Source organism: Hippoglossus hippoglossus, chromosome 3, assembly GCF_009819705.1.
Source record: "Hippoglossus hippoglossus isolate fHipHip1 chromosome 3, fHipHip1.pri, whole genome shotgun sequence".
Classification (NCBI taxonomy): domain Eukaryota; kingdom Metazoa; phylum Chordata; class Actinopteri; order Pleuronectiformes; family Pleuronectidae; genus Hippoglossus; species Hippoglossus hippoglossus.
Window position 1 is genome coordinate 13,326,078 of NC_047153.1, and position 15,797 is coordinate 13,341,874.

Here is a 15,797-nt window from a genome sequence, read left to right on the forward strand (position 1 = left end):
CACGCTCAGAGCAATGTGGACAAGAGTGAGTTTCTGTCCATCAAAAAATAAAACACATGCTGGAAGCTCTACTCCAGTCCACAGTGGTTTATCCCAAACATATATCATGACTTCATCAGGTCGGTGTCTGAGGCTGTTTCCAGTTTCCTTATACACAATACTGTTATCAATCATGAAATCAAAATGCCACCACAGATTCCATGAATACAAAACATTACAATAGTCCATTTCTTCATTCTGTGACCACAAATACAAAGTCTTCATTTCACAACATTCTAACAAATACAAATTGATGGTTAAAAAGTTGAATTATTTATTATTTAATACATCAATTTAATTCTGTATTCTTTCAAATGAACTGTCCAGACTACTTCAAAACACAGTGTATTCAAATCACTGTCATCACTTTACAGTACAAATAAACCTGACTAATCTTAAAGTTTGTCTGCACGTGAACACATCCATCCAAGAGCAACATTTCCAATAGCTTTTACTGTGAAGAAATACATGTTGTAGATTCTGCAGAACCCTATTGGAGTTAAGTGGAGCAGCTCCTCTCCATCTCAAATCTCCTCCTCTCTTTGACAAACGTACTGTCCTTTGATTCCTCATGCTGTTCTCTTAGACACCGCTATGATGAGGGGAAGAACACCGGGCTGATAACGTGTGATGTGCTGGATAAGAGCTGTGTGATGTGTTTTAAAATAGATGCTTTTGTGTTTTGACATGTTTGTTGTAAAGTAGTGAAACTATGGAGCATCATTTTACTAAGATCCAGCAGAGTATAATATCCAGTAGATACGTGTTCCTCTGTAGCTTGTTTTTTTGTTGGTAAAGATGAGTGAGAAGTATTTGTTGAAGCCTTAACTAAGATGTTCAAAAAAATAAAGCACCATTTATTTTTTAAGACAGTAAACGACTCAGATGGTCCCATCATTTCATAGAGTGTGTGTGTGTGTGTGAAAGTAAAGACACCTTTTGTGACACGTTCGCCTCCTGCTCATGATGAAGCGTGTCCACCGGGTGTCGCCATAGGAACGGGATCCTCAGTTTGTTGATCACTGTGCTGGAGCTACAGGCTCATGGGGGGGCGGCTTTCAGCAGCGAAACCCCCATCACCCTGCAAACACTGTCTATATTATCCATGGACTCTCTTTTTAGGAGCCTCAGTGTGTTTCAGCCTTTCAGTGCTGAGTGTACTCAGGAGTGTGAGGGATTCATAAGAAGAGCCACGTTGTCCAGATGTTGCAGGATCCTCGGGATTTTTACTCCTAAAGAATATTGTTCTGACCCAAATGATGTCAGTGGCACTCAACCTCAGAACTCTTTGTTCCTGAGGACACACATCTTTAAAAAAAGGTCATTGGTACATTTGATTTAGTTTATTTTTCAACTAGAACGGTTCTTGCTTGTCTAACCAACAATCAACCGGACAGGGGTGAAAACAGAACCTCCTCGGTGGAGGTCAAAAGGATCAATAATTTCTGAAGCTGCTGGACATTGTTGTTTATAGAAGTCTTCTTGGAGATTATATTTTCAGCCAGTGATTGAGTCTGTGGCACAAGCTGTGTCTCAGTTCAGGGGCCGCACCACTTGGAGGACCCTGTCTAAACCGAAATGAGACGGTCTGGTCTTCTTATTGCATCACCAGCTTGTCCCGCCCTTACAGACGTCGCCTAGCAACAGAGCTACGGACGAAAAAGTTCTTTGGTTGTTTAAAAACATTGAAAATATGTCATTTACACGTCTATCGTTCGGTTGATAACTTACAATAAACTTCTGATGTTTTTGCCTTGATTTTTGCCGCCTTCTTTGAAAAACAGTTTGTCACAGAAGTGCATCATGGGATATTTTGTGTGGGGAAGGATCCACCTATGAGTCTCCTTCGCTCAGGAGAGGAAGGACACATTTGGAGGAGCGCTCGAAGCGGGACAGTGAAGTCGCGCCACTGAGATGCAATCAGTCTTCAAATGCAGCCTCAGAAGGATGCGGCCCCCGAATTGGGACACAGCTACTAGAGAGGTCTGAGGCCTCAGATACACAGAGAAAAAAAATTGAATCAATTTATCATCCATTAAACTTTTCATTGGTTTTGTAACAACAAAAAACAAACAGACTATCAGCCTTGTCCTTTAAGTAGTTGATCATTCATTTCATGTTTTGCAGAAAGCTTTGCAGTCTCCTATAGTGATTCACGGATTCAATCTGGCAGATGTGTATCAGCAGATCAGGTTTCAGCCACAACGTGTCCGATCCGTATTGAATACAGTCTCTTTGTTACATTTATTCATACTCTGTGATTCAGCTTTTAGAGCCACAGCCCTCATTGACCTCATTTTACCTCAGAACCCTTCGACACGCTCCTCTCACTGGTGAGCAGCTCTTCAATCTGGAATAAGAGAGCACCAGTATCACATCAGTGTTTGGAATCGTCACATAACAGAGAGGTGCAGTGTGTCCATAGTTACCTGTTTGTATGACAGGTCTGTGTGTGTTGTAGAATATGACTTCATTGTTTACGTTATCAAAAAACAAGATTCATCTCACTTGATGCTCGTGACACGCAGCATCCAGGCGTCAGTTTTGCTGCACACACAAATCGGTTTGTGCAACAAAGGACGACTGTTCTCACGCACACGTTCTGTCATCCCCTCCCTCACGTCTCAGTGAGAGAAGACAAAGACAAGGTTACAGGAACAACTGGCTGGAACTATCGGCTGTGGGTACTTGTTTGTCTCGTGTCTGCCCGCACAACGAGAGTCTTCAGTTTCTGATGAAAAGACTCTCAACCCACCTTTATTCGTCCCTGGAGTCAAAAAGACGGTTCAAGTTGAGTTCAGGGTTGTCAGAGCAGGAGATGAGATAAGAACCTGCATTCATACCCCGAGTCAACAGTCCGCACCATGCAGATCTCTTTATACCAGTGGGTTTCTGATAAGATCACACGTTGAGACTTAATGTCCAAATCTTTAATCCAATACTATGACTCGGAATGTGCTTCATCCCCAGAAGAGATCAAGTAATCCACATAGATTCTCCTTTTATGGACGTCTCCGTTTGTATGAGCAACAGTTCTTTAATTGCTGCCCCAAGACAACATTTAATGCATTAAATAGAATAAGGAAATATTCAAAAAGTTTCAAACAAACTAATTCAGTGCAGGATTTGTCTTGAATAGCAACTCTGGAGTATATGATAAATAGTTCTGCTGTTCACGTTTCCCCTATAAGAGGTATTTATATCCAGGAATCTGAAAAGAAATGCGGTGCCTTTTTGTGGTAAACTATTCTCAGAATTGGGAGTTTCTAATCTCCGTCGCTAAATTGGACAAGCCCTCGACATTCCATAAATAAGGATATCTCTAGCTGTCTCACCCTCACGCCATGTGTCCGAAAAATACACTAACGCCCGTAACCGATTCATCTAATTCCGGTCCAAAATATCCTCATGGAAGCTGAACTGAAACTGGAACATGTTGTTTTGAGGGGGGATTGTCTCCTGGTGAAAAAATGTCTGGCAGAGGCCTGTTTTCTGGGTTAGATGACTTCCCACAGTGACCTCACAGCTCTGAGCATTTCACATGTAGGGATGGACTCTGGGTTTAGCTGCGGATACACTGGGGGTCACTTACACTGTCGAGTAAAAACATCAGGAGCTCAGATAAAAAAACTCTAAGTGGGTCAAGGAGAAAGACATTAATGTAAACTTTTGAACCCCCCCTCCTTCCCTGCCATCCCCTCAAGCTATAAATCAAATGTGTAATTTGTGCTTTCTGTTCGTGGATGAGCGGGCGGTGTCCGGATAAGATCATCTGGAGCTCATGCATTTGAAAAACTCCCAAATAGACCCCCATGTGCTGCAGGCAGCTGACATCATCCCGCTTTCTAGGGTGGGACCCGATGATGTGATGTGTGTCGACTCAGTGAGATCAGCGCTTGGAGTCGTTGGATTTTGGAGCAGGTGCCCGCTGAGACTGGGGGAACCAACATATTGCAGAGGCACCCAGGAAATGGAAATGGACAATAGGATTTGGAGTTCCAACGAAATAAATCAATATCATCTGTCGGTGGAGTATTATTTTGAAGGGGGGGGTTGTGGAAAGGCCTTTACTGCAGCTGTAACTGTGCATGAAGAGCTCAGGGTCCAAGAGCAACAGATATGTGCAATCTTGAATTTATAGGCTGCGTCTGATTTGGCTGCTTTATGTGAGAGCAGCACACTTCCAGCCAACCAAGACTAATCACACTGGACTCAGGAGAAGCGTTTGGCCAAGTTACACAGGATCACCGATTTTTAGAGCCCGGCTGCTCTCAGGTGTAACAGACGCTTTCATCAGCCGCTTGTCTCCGACTTCGAGAGAACAAATCTCTGTCAGAGGAGGTCATCTCGCCCCAACTCACGTCATGGTTATGCAACACCTCTGATTTTCATCTCCTAAAACCTGTGGATTGATCGTTTGCGTGAATGTGATGTGGTGTGATCCAGTCAGAGGAGCGTAGCTATATGAAATCAATAACTGGAGAGAATTGCCAAACCACCATTCCTATCTCTGGATGAAATGATTCTTGTCATGCCAGTCGACACATTCCTGCTGAATAACTTCCCCCTGCATCCCCCTCTGTTTGTGGGTGGGGGTCCTAATCTCTGTGAAAGAGCGAAAGCAAGAGTCTAAATGATGCGAGAACAGCCCGAAGCTCTGCCAAGACGCTGGACTGCTGCAGCTCTGCACCTGCTGCCAGTGCAAGCAAGCTGGGAGAGAACACTGAGGGACAAACAACCGCCGCCTCCCTCCCAGAGAAGCCCCCTCTGCTCGTCAAGTTTCCTCTCAGAGACAAACCTCCCTATGACCACGAGGAACCCGCTCAGCAACGCCAACCAGGCGCCAGAGAGCCTGAACTGGGGCTGATATTCATTGCTGGAAAGCCAGACACCCATCATCACCTTCTCCAAGCCCGTTTGTTGGCTCAGAGCTGCAGTGGTGTTTCATTACCTTTCATTCAGAGAAAATCTTTATTAAAGATGAAGCGTACACAAGAGGCCAAAAAACATGGCGGTTAGAAATGTTGTGTCCTGTGTTCCAACATAACAAGAGTCTGCGAACTTGTTACCCCGAGCCCTGACCTCAGATTTAACTCTCACCTCTGAAAATACTTTGCATTCACACACAAATATATTTTTCAGCCATATTTTTAAGCAGCAAATCACAAAACACAAGGAAGAATCCATAAAATTTCGGCACAGCCCTGGTATGGGTCAGGGAAGAACCCATTTAGTTTGGGTGAGGGTCTGAATCAGGGGCCAGATCCAGGAACTTTTTTATATCACTTGCTTTAAAGGTGCTGTGTGTAAGATTTAGGTGAAAGGGATCTATTCGCAGAAATTGAATATAAAATAATCCTAGTGATGTTTTCACTAGTGTGTTTCATCTAAATTGTACAAATTGTAGTTTTCTTTACCCAAGAATTGGCCCTTTATATTTAAATACTTTATATTTACATTGGGTGCAGGTCCTCTCTACGGAGGCCGCCATGTTTTTTTACAGTAGCCCAGACTGGACAAACTAAACAGCTTTTGAGTTTTTATGACAACTGAAGGCTGCCACAGGTTTTTTGTTCATGTTTGGAAGGGGAGGGTGAGGTGAAGGGTATTCAGCTGCAACATGTTCACCACTAGATGTCACTAAATTACACACACTGAACCTTTAACATTGAGAGACAGTGTGCTTTTTGACATTTTCACCAATTTCCCTAAAAAAATCGGTCACAGTAACCCACTGATATCTATGAGTGTCAGTCATTTGCTGCGGCTCGATTCAATTTAAGGGGACTGATGAGCTCTACTGAGTGCCATGCAGGTTTGGGAGTCAATCATTTTCTATTGCATCGATAGTTTTAATTCATAACGTGAAACTTGCTGGAGTTGTGTACTCACACATCTGCAAATCTAATCTATTGTAACTGAACTCCTCTTCTCTTGAAGTACTTACACACAAGAGCTGTTGATTTAAGGGGGTCACAAAGTCCTCTTATGGAGATTACGTATTTATACGCGCACAGTCAGACAAACTGTCTGTAAACAGAGATGAATTCATTCTGTGGTCATTCTCCCATCAAGTGGGCGCCCAGCTACGACTCAGAAATCCCAACACAGACACTTGGTGACATAAAAAGCCCAGAGAAGCTTTTTCACATCTCTGTTTATGGGTCTACAAAACGCAAATCATTGAACAGGAATGGTCTCCAAGCTCTCCAAAACAAAAAAACATCATTGCTCGCCTCAAGTTTTCCAAAGAACAGCTTGACACTAGACAACACTGCAGGGAAAATGCTTATGGGTGACGGAGCAAAGGGTGAGTTGTTTTGCAGGGCTCTGTATGAAAGGGGGGTGCATACCAACAGGGAATCATCATCCTGACGGTGAAGTACAGCGGAGAGAGCATCGTGATTTGGGGTCTGTGTTGCTTCCCCTGGTCCTGGACAGCATCGAGGGGGAACATAAATTCCATTATCCAGTATCACCCGGATAATGTCAGGGTGGACGGCAGGACAATGTCCGAGAACATCAAAGTAAATCTACAACAGAATGACTTCAAACTAAGAGAAATGTGTCGGAGCCGAGACCTGAACCAGACAGAGGTGCTGGGGAGCGACCTCGAGAGACTCGTCCACACTTCCTCCTGATTGTTGTTCAGGTTAATGATTTATGTATCAGATACAGTATCTTTCTACAATATCAATATATCTATCTTTATATTCAGTAAAGACACAAAAGGCTTTAATTGTTTGTGTGTCATTGGCTAAACTGTGCTTATCTATTGTTGCATTCACATTTAAGGATCAAATCCTTCAGAGAGCACAAACCTCCATCAAGGCCCAACAGACCCCTTATGAGACCCCTTCACTAGATCAAGAGTTTTATTTGGATCTGCACTATTTCACACACTGATTTCAGCAATGAAAATGTTGAAAAATGCATTATCTCACAATATTAAAGAAGGGGAACAAAAATCTAGATCCCCATCCAAACTTAATTTGTTCTTCGCTGACCCATTCAGCACCAAAACACGAATGGACAGAGATGAGAACATAACCTTCTTGGTGGAGGTAGCAGTGGCATGATTTGAAAAGTTGTCCATTGTGGTGCAATACACAGGTACATGTGATTTATGCAGAGAAAAAGTCTAAAGTAATTATTGATAATAACTGCGGCTTTAAGTTTACCAAGACAACTCTCTGAAACTCTTTCATTGAGTATGTTTATTCATGAGATTTATGTGTGTTTCCTCTGACTATTGTGTTTCCCTACGTGTGTGGATGACTGCTGTTATTCTGTAATGCACTTGACGCATTTGTTCCGAATATTCAGTTTAATATTCGAATATTTATTTAGTATTATAGTTCATAGTAAATGGTTTGTATAATTTTCTGTGACAGTGAAGAATCTAAATACCTCTTCCATCACTTTTGCGCTACTTGGCGACGACACAGGAAATAAGCAAACCTTCAGTAAAAACAAGAACGGAGCCAGCGAGTCGCTTCAAGTATGTTCGATTTATTTCCATAAAAATTAGTGTCACCACAAAACATGGTACGAAGATACAGTAATGAAAAAAAGCTTCTGACGTCTTTGAATAGTTTCATTAGAGTGTTTTTTTTTGTCTTCTTTTTTAATGAAACTGTATAAGGTCACACAAACAGAGAACAGATGAGAGGAGGAGCTCTGAAAACCACAATGTCCTACATGATATATTGACTTACTTCTTTAAAAGCCCTTAAGAAACAGAGCCTGTCTGGACAAACTAAACAACACAAACTCCATTTTCAGAACAACGTTTCATCACAAACAGGGAACAGGCCACTCAGGGTTTTTTTGCACCAGTAACGACACATTTAAAAAAAAGAAACCACAAAGACTGGTTGATCACATTAGAATCACGGTTAGAAAAGTATACTTATGTTCCGTACATACAGTATATAAAATGAAATGTCACACATGTATGTACAGAAATGTAGCCACCACACTTACAGTTACACTTTTAATAAAAAATAATAATTTACATTACATAAGACAAAATGTGTTATCCAGGAGTCATTACACTTTCGACAAAATAGAGAAAAACGTCACTTATTTAAATAGAAAAATGTCAGGTAACTCTTTTTTGAACTCACTGTGCAAATCCGTTTCCTCTCGTCATGTCATGAGGAAACGTCATATGTACATTGTAAAGTAATGTCTTTAGCCTCGTCTGCATCTGTTAGAAAATCTATATTTGATAAGGAGTGCATACTTTTGAGCTAAGTGCAAACAAATTGCCTCTCGATGTTGTGCATTAAAATCTTGAGTTTTTGGCGGTTCATATTCAAGCAGCAATAACCCGTCCACGTAGTAAAATATCTGATAGAAATTCTCTAAAAGGTTATTTTCTTTATATTTTTTAAAAGTCTAATATTGAACCCACAGTTTGAATGGCCAGTGATATTGCTTTGATCTAGTTAACAGCTTAAGTAAGGATAACAATCTCCTTGGTAGTGCAGTCCCCTAAAACGTCAGCTTATCTTCACCTCATCCCTGTCGGAGGCACAGAGGAGGAAGCTGACGGCACAATGCGAACGTGTTGACTCTGACCGAGGCAGAGTGGCGAACCGGCCTGATTGGCTGCTGAGAAACGGGCGGAGAGGTTGGATGGATTCTCCTCCGCTACCAGGCACTTTGTTCACTGTGGTCCCCAAATGTAAAGACACGTGAAAGCTGAGTTGAGCTGTCGCCACGTCTCTGCTCTCCACTACCTCCCGCGGCCTCTGGTGTTCGGGACATCAGCGTTCAGGCGTCAGAGATGCAGTTCTGGATCTTGTCCATCCACAGCTGAGCGCTGGGCGCGTCTGAGGCGCAGAAGTTGTAGACTCGCTTGCTGGTCTTCAGCTAGAGAGGCATCAGATAAGAAGAGTGAATTAATATGGAGTGAAGGGACAGAGAAGTACTTGAATGGGCTCCAACAACAGGGAAAGCTTCGCTGTTCTCCACATGGACAGAAAAGACAACGTCACAAGTCAGGTTTCACTCAAATGTGACAGAAAATTGTAATTTCCAATTTGTTAAAGAAAATATGAATACATGTGCAGCTCCATCTACTGCTATTATGACATAGTAGTAGTTCTATCTCTCCAGCGATTAACCCTCTATAGCACAGTGTGGCCATATGGCAAAAATGACTGTATCTCAGGTTTACTGAAAAGCAGAAATAAAGGTCTTTTATTTTGATAGAACAAATGCACATCTCAGCACATGACCAGGAAATCCTGTTTGCATCTCCTGTTAGTGGACATGGGAAACTAGAGATGTCAGGGCTCCCGAAATTGACTAATTGTTCAATAAATGGCATCAAAACAAAAATATTGAAAAAGTATCTAGGATTAGTTAAAAAAAAAGCTAAAGAACGGCAATTACATGAAAAAGTGGACAGAGAAGTCACTTTCTGCTTCATGGATTAATTTGAGGAAGGTGATTCTCATCGGATCTTATGTCTTTTTAGTGGACATTTAAGTCCCATGTATTCATTGGGCTTTCATGTGTTTATTTGCTGAACCTGTTTCTATCAGCTTGCGAGGCAGCTGGCTTTCTCCCAAGTGGCTTTAGTCTAAACCACAGTGGATCGGACCAATCAGCGTCCTGCGTGTGTTAGGTGTGATGACAGCCAGAAGCTGCTGAAGAGGTTAGCGAGGATGCTGCCACAGCATCAGTTTCATCAGAACTGGGGAGTATTTCTTCACTAAAAGAACATCAATGAGGGGTTTTTCTCAATGGGAAAGACTCATTCTTCTCCAGACTGACTTGTGCAACCGTGATAAATGGTGATAGACAGATGGTTCATCCAATCACATGCCAAGTATTTCCTGAAAGCACCTGGGCTTTACTAACCAGTTTCCAACAAAGCTTTCCCAGATGGTTCTGTGCAACAAACCATCTGCTGTTCGGTTTCTATTGCACTTGGTCTCATTCGGTGTTTGATGCACCAAACTTTCCACCTCTGCCAAACGTAGAATCTTTTTTAATGTCTAAACTTTGTTTGGGTCTATTTTTGCTGGAAAAGCCAGCGTTTTAACCTGCAAATATTCGACTGTATCCAAAGCCACAGTGCATCTGTTCTACATTGACTGTGAAAAGGCTGCAAGCGTGTTTTCAATATGCAAAAAGCTGCAAAACACTGGACCTTCGTGTTTCTGCGTACTCACGTCAAAGAACGCCTTTTCACTGATGTGTTTCGGTGCTCCTAGAGTGGGCGTGGCGATCACCACGGACTCCACCTCTGCCAGATCGATGTGGCCCCTGCAGTTGGTGTCCTCCCCGGTGTCGTAGTACCTCATCTGTGGAGACATTGGAACGTTAAACCTGCGGCACTGTCTCCTGGGTCGAGGCTGAAGCGTCTCTCAGGCGCGGCGCGATCTCGCTCACCTGGTGTTTTGTGATGTCCAACACGAACCAGCGAGGTTTCCAGCCTTTCAGCAGCGCCCCGCGTTTATACAGGATCCCCTCGTATGACCTGAAGAAATAACACAGTGAGACGCAGGCACATTTCAACTGGACGTCCTCTGGATGACAGATGAGGGGTGTTATCAGTCATCTTGAACCGTATTTCTACCACAGTTGTTGTTTTGCTCATATGGAGCCCCTTCCAGCAGGAAGACAAACTCGTCCTCCATATGTTCTGTTTGTACATTATGTTCCCCGCAATGTAAAGAGGCCAAAAGCGGGTGTGCGTGTTTCTCTGTGAGGGTTAAGACCAGGGGGTTCCGTGCTGGAGGTTTCAACTCTCATATTTCATCTTTCCCTACATTTTTCACTGATGTCCAGCTCATGCTCCTGGCTGAATAATTCTGCAGTAAACATCTGGCCATATTGAAACTTATATGATCCATCAACGATTTATCGCACATGATAAAATGTCGGTGAACATTATTTGGAACGAGAAATGCGATAAGCAGGGACAAGAAAGTTAAAAAAAGAATTTACATAAAGTAGATTTCAATCACCATTTGTCCAGCTCAGGAAAACATCCAGATATTTGGGCCAAGAGTTTGTACTTTAACCTCACAGTAATTGTAAAATTACACACCCAGAGTTTAACAGAGTACAGACAATCCTCACAAACATGACACGCAGCATACCACAGCCCTGACTCATCTTCCCAAACCGAACCGGCCCTGAGCAGCAGTTTGTGAGTGAATCAAATGTGGACCTCATGTTTGTGTTGGGACTCAGGAAGTTCACGGCCCACCTGTTCTCCTCGCTCTTGGGGGTAAACTGGTTGTAAAGCGTTGCAGCGCGGCGGTTGATGCCGTTGGCCGCGGTGGTGGTGCGATCCTCGCCCAGCGGGCTGTCCGGCAGGTGCAGCATGGAGCGCCGCTGGAAGACCTGCAGGCTGGACGTGGGAATGAGGCTTGAGATGGACACTGACTGTTTGCAGAGCTGCTGACACACAAGACAACAAATATGAGAAGGGAGAAATACACGTGAAGAGCTTTACACAGTTGTAATGACTGGATATGACGATGCCTTGTGTTTTTACCTTCGCCAAGGAAGCTTTGTTTTTGTATTTGAATATCAGGCATGTTTTGAGGACTGATATTTATGAGTGTGTGCAATTTCGTGCCGATCCAAATAAAAAATCTGGATCTAGTGAATTTAATGGTGGTTTCATAAGGGAACTGTTGGGCCTTGGCAGAGGTGTATGCTCTGGTTTTTTTTATGTAAGGTCATCTTTATTTTTCGAACACTCACATTGCCTTCTTGTTTGAGGTCTTCCTGAATGCTGATCCTGACTCTCTCCAGAGTCGTCTGCCATTTCTCAGGAGCCTGGTTCAGCTCGGCCTCCAGCTTCTCAATGTCCTGCAGCACACGTGACAACCAGTGAGGATGATAAATGCAACACGTGATCCAACACAAACTTGAGGTCACAGTTTAGGTTGAGGGCTCTTACGGCGAGGAGTTTGGTGATGGCATTGGGCTGAGCGCGGCTCACGCTGCTGTAACACGGCCAGACGATCCTCCTCTTACTGTTGGAGATGGTGTCCGCCTCCTCCGAGCTCTCCGACCTCGCAGCCATCATCCGCCAGTCGTAACAAGGCCCCGTGGACAGAGTCTCGTCCGTGAAGAAGTCCCATTTGTTCAGGCTGGGGATTCCGGTCGATGGCTTCAGGATCACCTGCAACACAACGATTTTATCGAGAATCAGATGTCGTCCTATGGTGTTGATTACGTAAAGTACTGTGGGAGATGGTCAAATAGAAATAGAAACTTCTCTATGACAGTTATTAAGAAGTTATGCAAGTTCCTCTTATTGAATTACAACACAGCTGAAATATAACAGGAAACATCATCAGCATCGAGCATCAGCTCTTTCTTCAACACAAGACTGAAATCAGTAACAGAACTTCTGTCTGTTAGAAAACTGCATGAAGAAAAACACTCCTAAATTATCATAAAACAAAATAACCACAATCATAAGTTTGAAAAAACTCCAGAACTATGAGATTCATAAAGAATTTCATCAAATCTAATTTGGTCAAAGCTACAAGTCAAAGTGGCAACAAGACAAAAACTGTCGGATACATTTCATATTTTTTCACTCATAGTGTGTTCCGGCTTTCATAAAAATACCAAGTTTTTAGTTTGGAAATTGTATCTATTGTGTTAAATATAGCAGTAGAGGAGGAATTATCCAAATTCTTCAATTGAGTAAAGTATTGCTATAAAGTAATCGTATATAGTTTGATCCCACCACTGAACAACAATTAAATATTATTTACAAATTATTTAGTTTGACAAAGGAAACAATAACCGTCTCTTCTGGTTACTGCAGGAAACAACTCATTACTTTTTTGATAATTCATTAACAAACATTTGGACTATGTCTGTCTACAGTCCACACAGACCAAACGATAACATATTTATTCATTTTATTTATCTCTATTTAAAGATCTGATGCAAAGTGTCCTCTCAGGCTGTGAAGTTGAAGTTGCTGCTCCTGTGCACAGAGCTGACATCAGCATCGTTACGGCCCAGAGTGGCACAAACATGTTGTGGGAGTGGGAGCTCGGCTACATGAGAGCGGCCCGGTGGTCACAGACACTCACCTCGCTCTCCGAGGGGCTGTACATGTAGTTGAAGAAGATGGGACTCCTCCTGTGCATCCTGTTGATGCAGTCCCAGATACAGATGCCTCTGCGGGCCTGTTTGTCACCTTTGTCGTCAAACAGCAAGCCTGTTAAGAAACACAGAGATGATGATGATGATGATGATGATGAAGAACAGGGAACAGTTCGTCTCTCAGATTATTTCGCTTGATACGAACGCTCCAGTCAGAAAGGTCGTAGGGTCTTTGGGTTCTTTGTGAACCAGACTCATTTTACAGTATATCAGCACAGAATTTATCTTCAAATAGAGACACAGTAGAACAGACACATCTCACGTCTTCGTTTTTTGATTTGTTTCTTTTGCTTTAACTCAGCATCACTATATCAATTATCTCTCCAGGTATGTGTCAGGAAACATAAAAATAAATTCTACTCCATCCATTATCTTAGCTGGAGCTAATCCCAGCTGACACTTCGCCAGTGTATCTCAGGGACAAATCACACATACAGAGAATTAAGATTAATTCTCCCTAACCCCAATCTGAATGTCCCTTGGATTGAAGGGATTTGACCCGGGAAGCTTTTTGCTTTTCCTTTTAAAAGTAAAGGGAAAACTCGTAAAAGAAAATATCATTCGTTAATGTTAAAATACTAATTCATCGGTTTTATGAAAGTCACATACAGTCAGTTTCAGTGCAGAATTTCTACAGCATAAGAAGAGATAATATTAAAAAACAACACAAAATCCCCCCCGGTTCAAATTGCAAAGGACACTGACCATGTTCCAAGCGCTCATAGTCTGAGTCCAACAGGAAGTTCTTGAAGCGGTTAGAGACGTGATGATAGGCCAGGAACTTCAGATAATACTGATTAAACTCAAACTCCAGAGGATGTTGCTCCAAAATCTGCAAAGACACGAAAAGATGGATGAAGATTAACAGGGAGAGAGAGAGAGGGTCAGGGTGAGTGTGGCAGCTGTCCTTGTGTTGTGGCTTCATATCCCTGCACTGCACAAATGACCAACTAGAAACAGGAAAGAACGTCTCCTGTCTGTGTGGGGGCAAAGGTTGACGATATCATCACTGCCAGACACAATCCAGACTGGGCCGCAGCCCCATTGTTCCCATCCAGTGGTGTGAGGTGGCCAACCAGAGAGAAGTGCCGAATATTTGAGGCCACCTGGGTCTACTGGCGAAAACAACAGCTGTTTTGGAGATGATGCTCGTCTATTTTCAGCTCTTGTCCGAATCCCCTTTCCCCCTGTTTATAGTTCTCCAGAACCCCAGGGCCCTTGCCAAACTGTCTTCGCTGCCAAGCCTACGGTTTCAAAAGACAAATGCAGAAACTATGTGTTGATGTAAGTGTAGGGGAGTGGGTCCGTACGACCCCTGGAGACACGAACGAACCTACAACATCCTCTAAAGTTAGTATTTCAGAGCGGACACTCAGTCTCTGGACCTCAGCTGTATGAGCACCCCCCGCCCCCCCCGCCCCTCAGTGAAATCCTGAGGCACACACGAACATTCCTTGAGACTCTCAATCCCCAAAACTGCAATTTTCCACATGCTGCTCTAAACACGCACTGCATTGTGAAGGGATGCTGAAAAACAAGCGCAGTCAGCTCAGCGCTGATCACGGGGGGTTCAGGGACCATCTGGGCTGCAGCCCCCTCGCACACACTCGGCTGCAACACACTGGTTTACACATACATTGCTGGGAGGTGCAAAACTGAACCAAATGTATAGTTAATGACAGCTGAATTTCTCACATTCCTCACCCCCTCGCCCCCTCGCCTCTTTGGTATTGAGGAATGCGGTGAGCTCACAGAGACGATGTGAGTGACGTTCGGGCCGCGGAGGGAAAGCAGAGAGGAGTCACGTAGCAGGGGCAGGGAGACTGGAGCGTACAGGGGAGCGGTGGAAGTGGGGAGCAGTGACACTCACCTGGTGCACGCAGTCCAGGAACTGCAGGAAGATGGGCGTGAAGCCACTGCCCTGGCTGCTGGGGCTCAGATTGCTCCGCTGGCTGAACTTGTGGCCGAACGACAGCCACTCCTTCTCCAGCAGCACCTGAAATCCCTCCAGAGTGCGGTAGAAAGGATCGCTCAGCAGCTGCACCAAAGACCCCACCTGCACACGGAGAGCGAAAAAACATCAGCGCCACCAACGGTAGACCAAAGGGAGTGATGCTTCTTAGACAGGGATTCTGCAGGTTTCAACAAGTGGAATTTAAGACCTTTTTAAAAGCTTTTTAAGACCACAATGAATGAAATTTAAGACCTATGACCAAACCGACAGATATGAAAGAATATCAGAGTCCTAGAATTGCAAATTGAAGATAAGGTGAAGTAGCCAGTTAGAGGAAAACCATCAAAATGCCAAGTTATCTCGTGTTGGGATGTAACAAAGTTCATTTACCTAGTTAAAGAGAAGATAGTTTATTCTTATTAGTTAATCGTTTTATCACCATAGGACACGAAAAAGTGGCAGCTGCTCTGAATCCAGTGTCCAGATTTTTTTTTGTCTTCTGACCACATAATGTTTAACTGATCATCAGCTATCAATAACATTTATATAACATTGGAGCAAAGTCGCACTTGAAGTCACTCCACAAAACACCATTTGAAAACCACTTGTCTACACATGCAATGTGTTTGGCCTGCTTCCC

General features: G+C 43.4%; 1 protein-coding gene across 3 annotated transcripts in view; it reads right to left on the bottom strand.

Annotated features, from left to right (window-relative positions):
• Positions 1-7,531: 7,531 nt before the first annotated feature.
• Positions 7,532-15,797, bottom strand: part of sbf2 (SET binding factor 2) — a 92,792-nt gene continuing 84,526 nt past the window's right edge. Inside the window, exons 34-42 of one of the 3 annotated variants that reach the window (XM_034576622.1) lie at positions 15,074-15,259; positions 13,909-14,035; positions 13,131-13,258; positions 11,975-12,199; positions 11,776-11,883; positions 11,273-11,466; positions 10,450-10,537; positions 10,230-10,361; positions 7,532-8,919 (exon numbers count right to left, since the gene is read on the bottom strand). In XM_034576622.1, the coding sequence (XP_034432513.1) occupies positions 8,821-8,919; positions 10,230-10,361; positions 10,450-10,537; positions 11,273-11,466; positions 11,776-11,883; positions 11,975-12,199; positions 13,131-13,258; positions 13,909-14,035; positions 15,074-15,259 (1,287 nt within the window). In that variant the 3' untranslated portion in view covers positions 7,532-8,820. The remainder of the gene's footprint in view (positions 8,920-10,229; positions 10,362-10,449; positions 10,538-11,272; positions 11,467-11,775; positions 11,884-11,974; positions 12,200-13,130; positions 13,259-13,908; positions 14,036-15,073; positions 15,260-15,797) is intronic. The other 2 variants (XM_034576639.1, XM_034576631.1) reach the window with 2 other exon arrangements.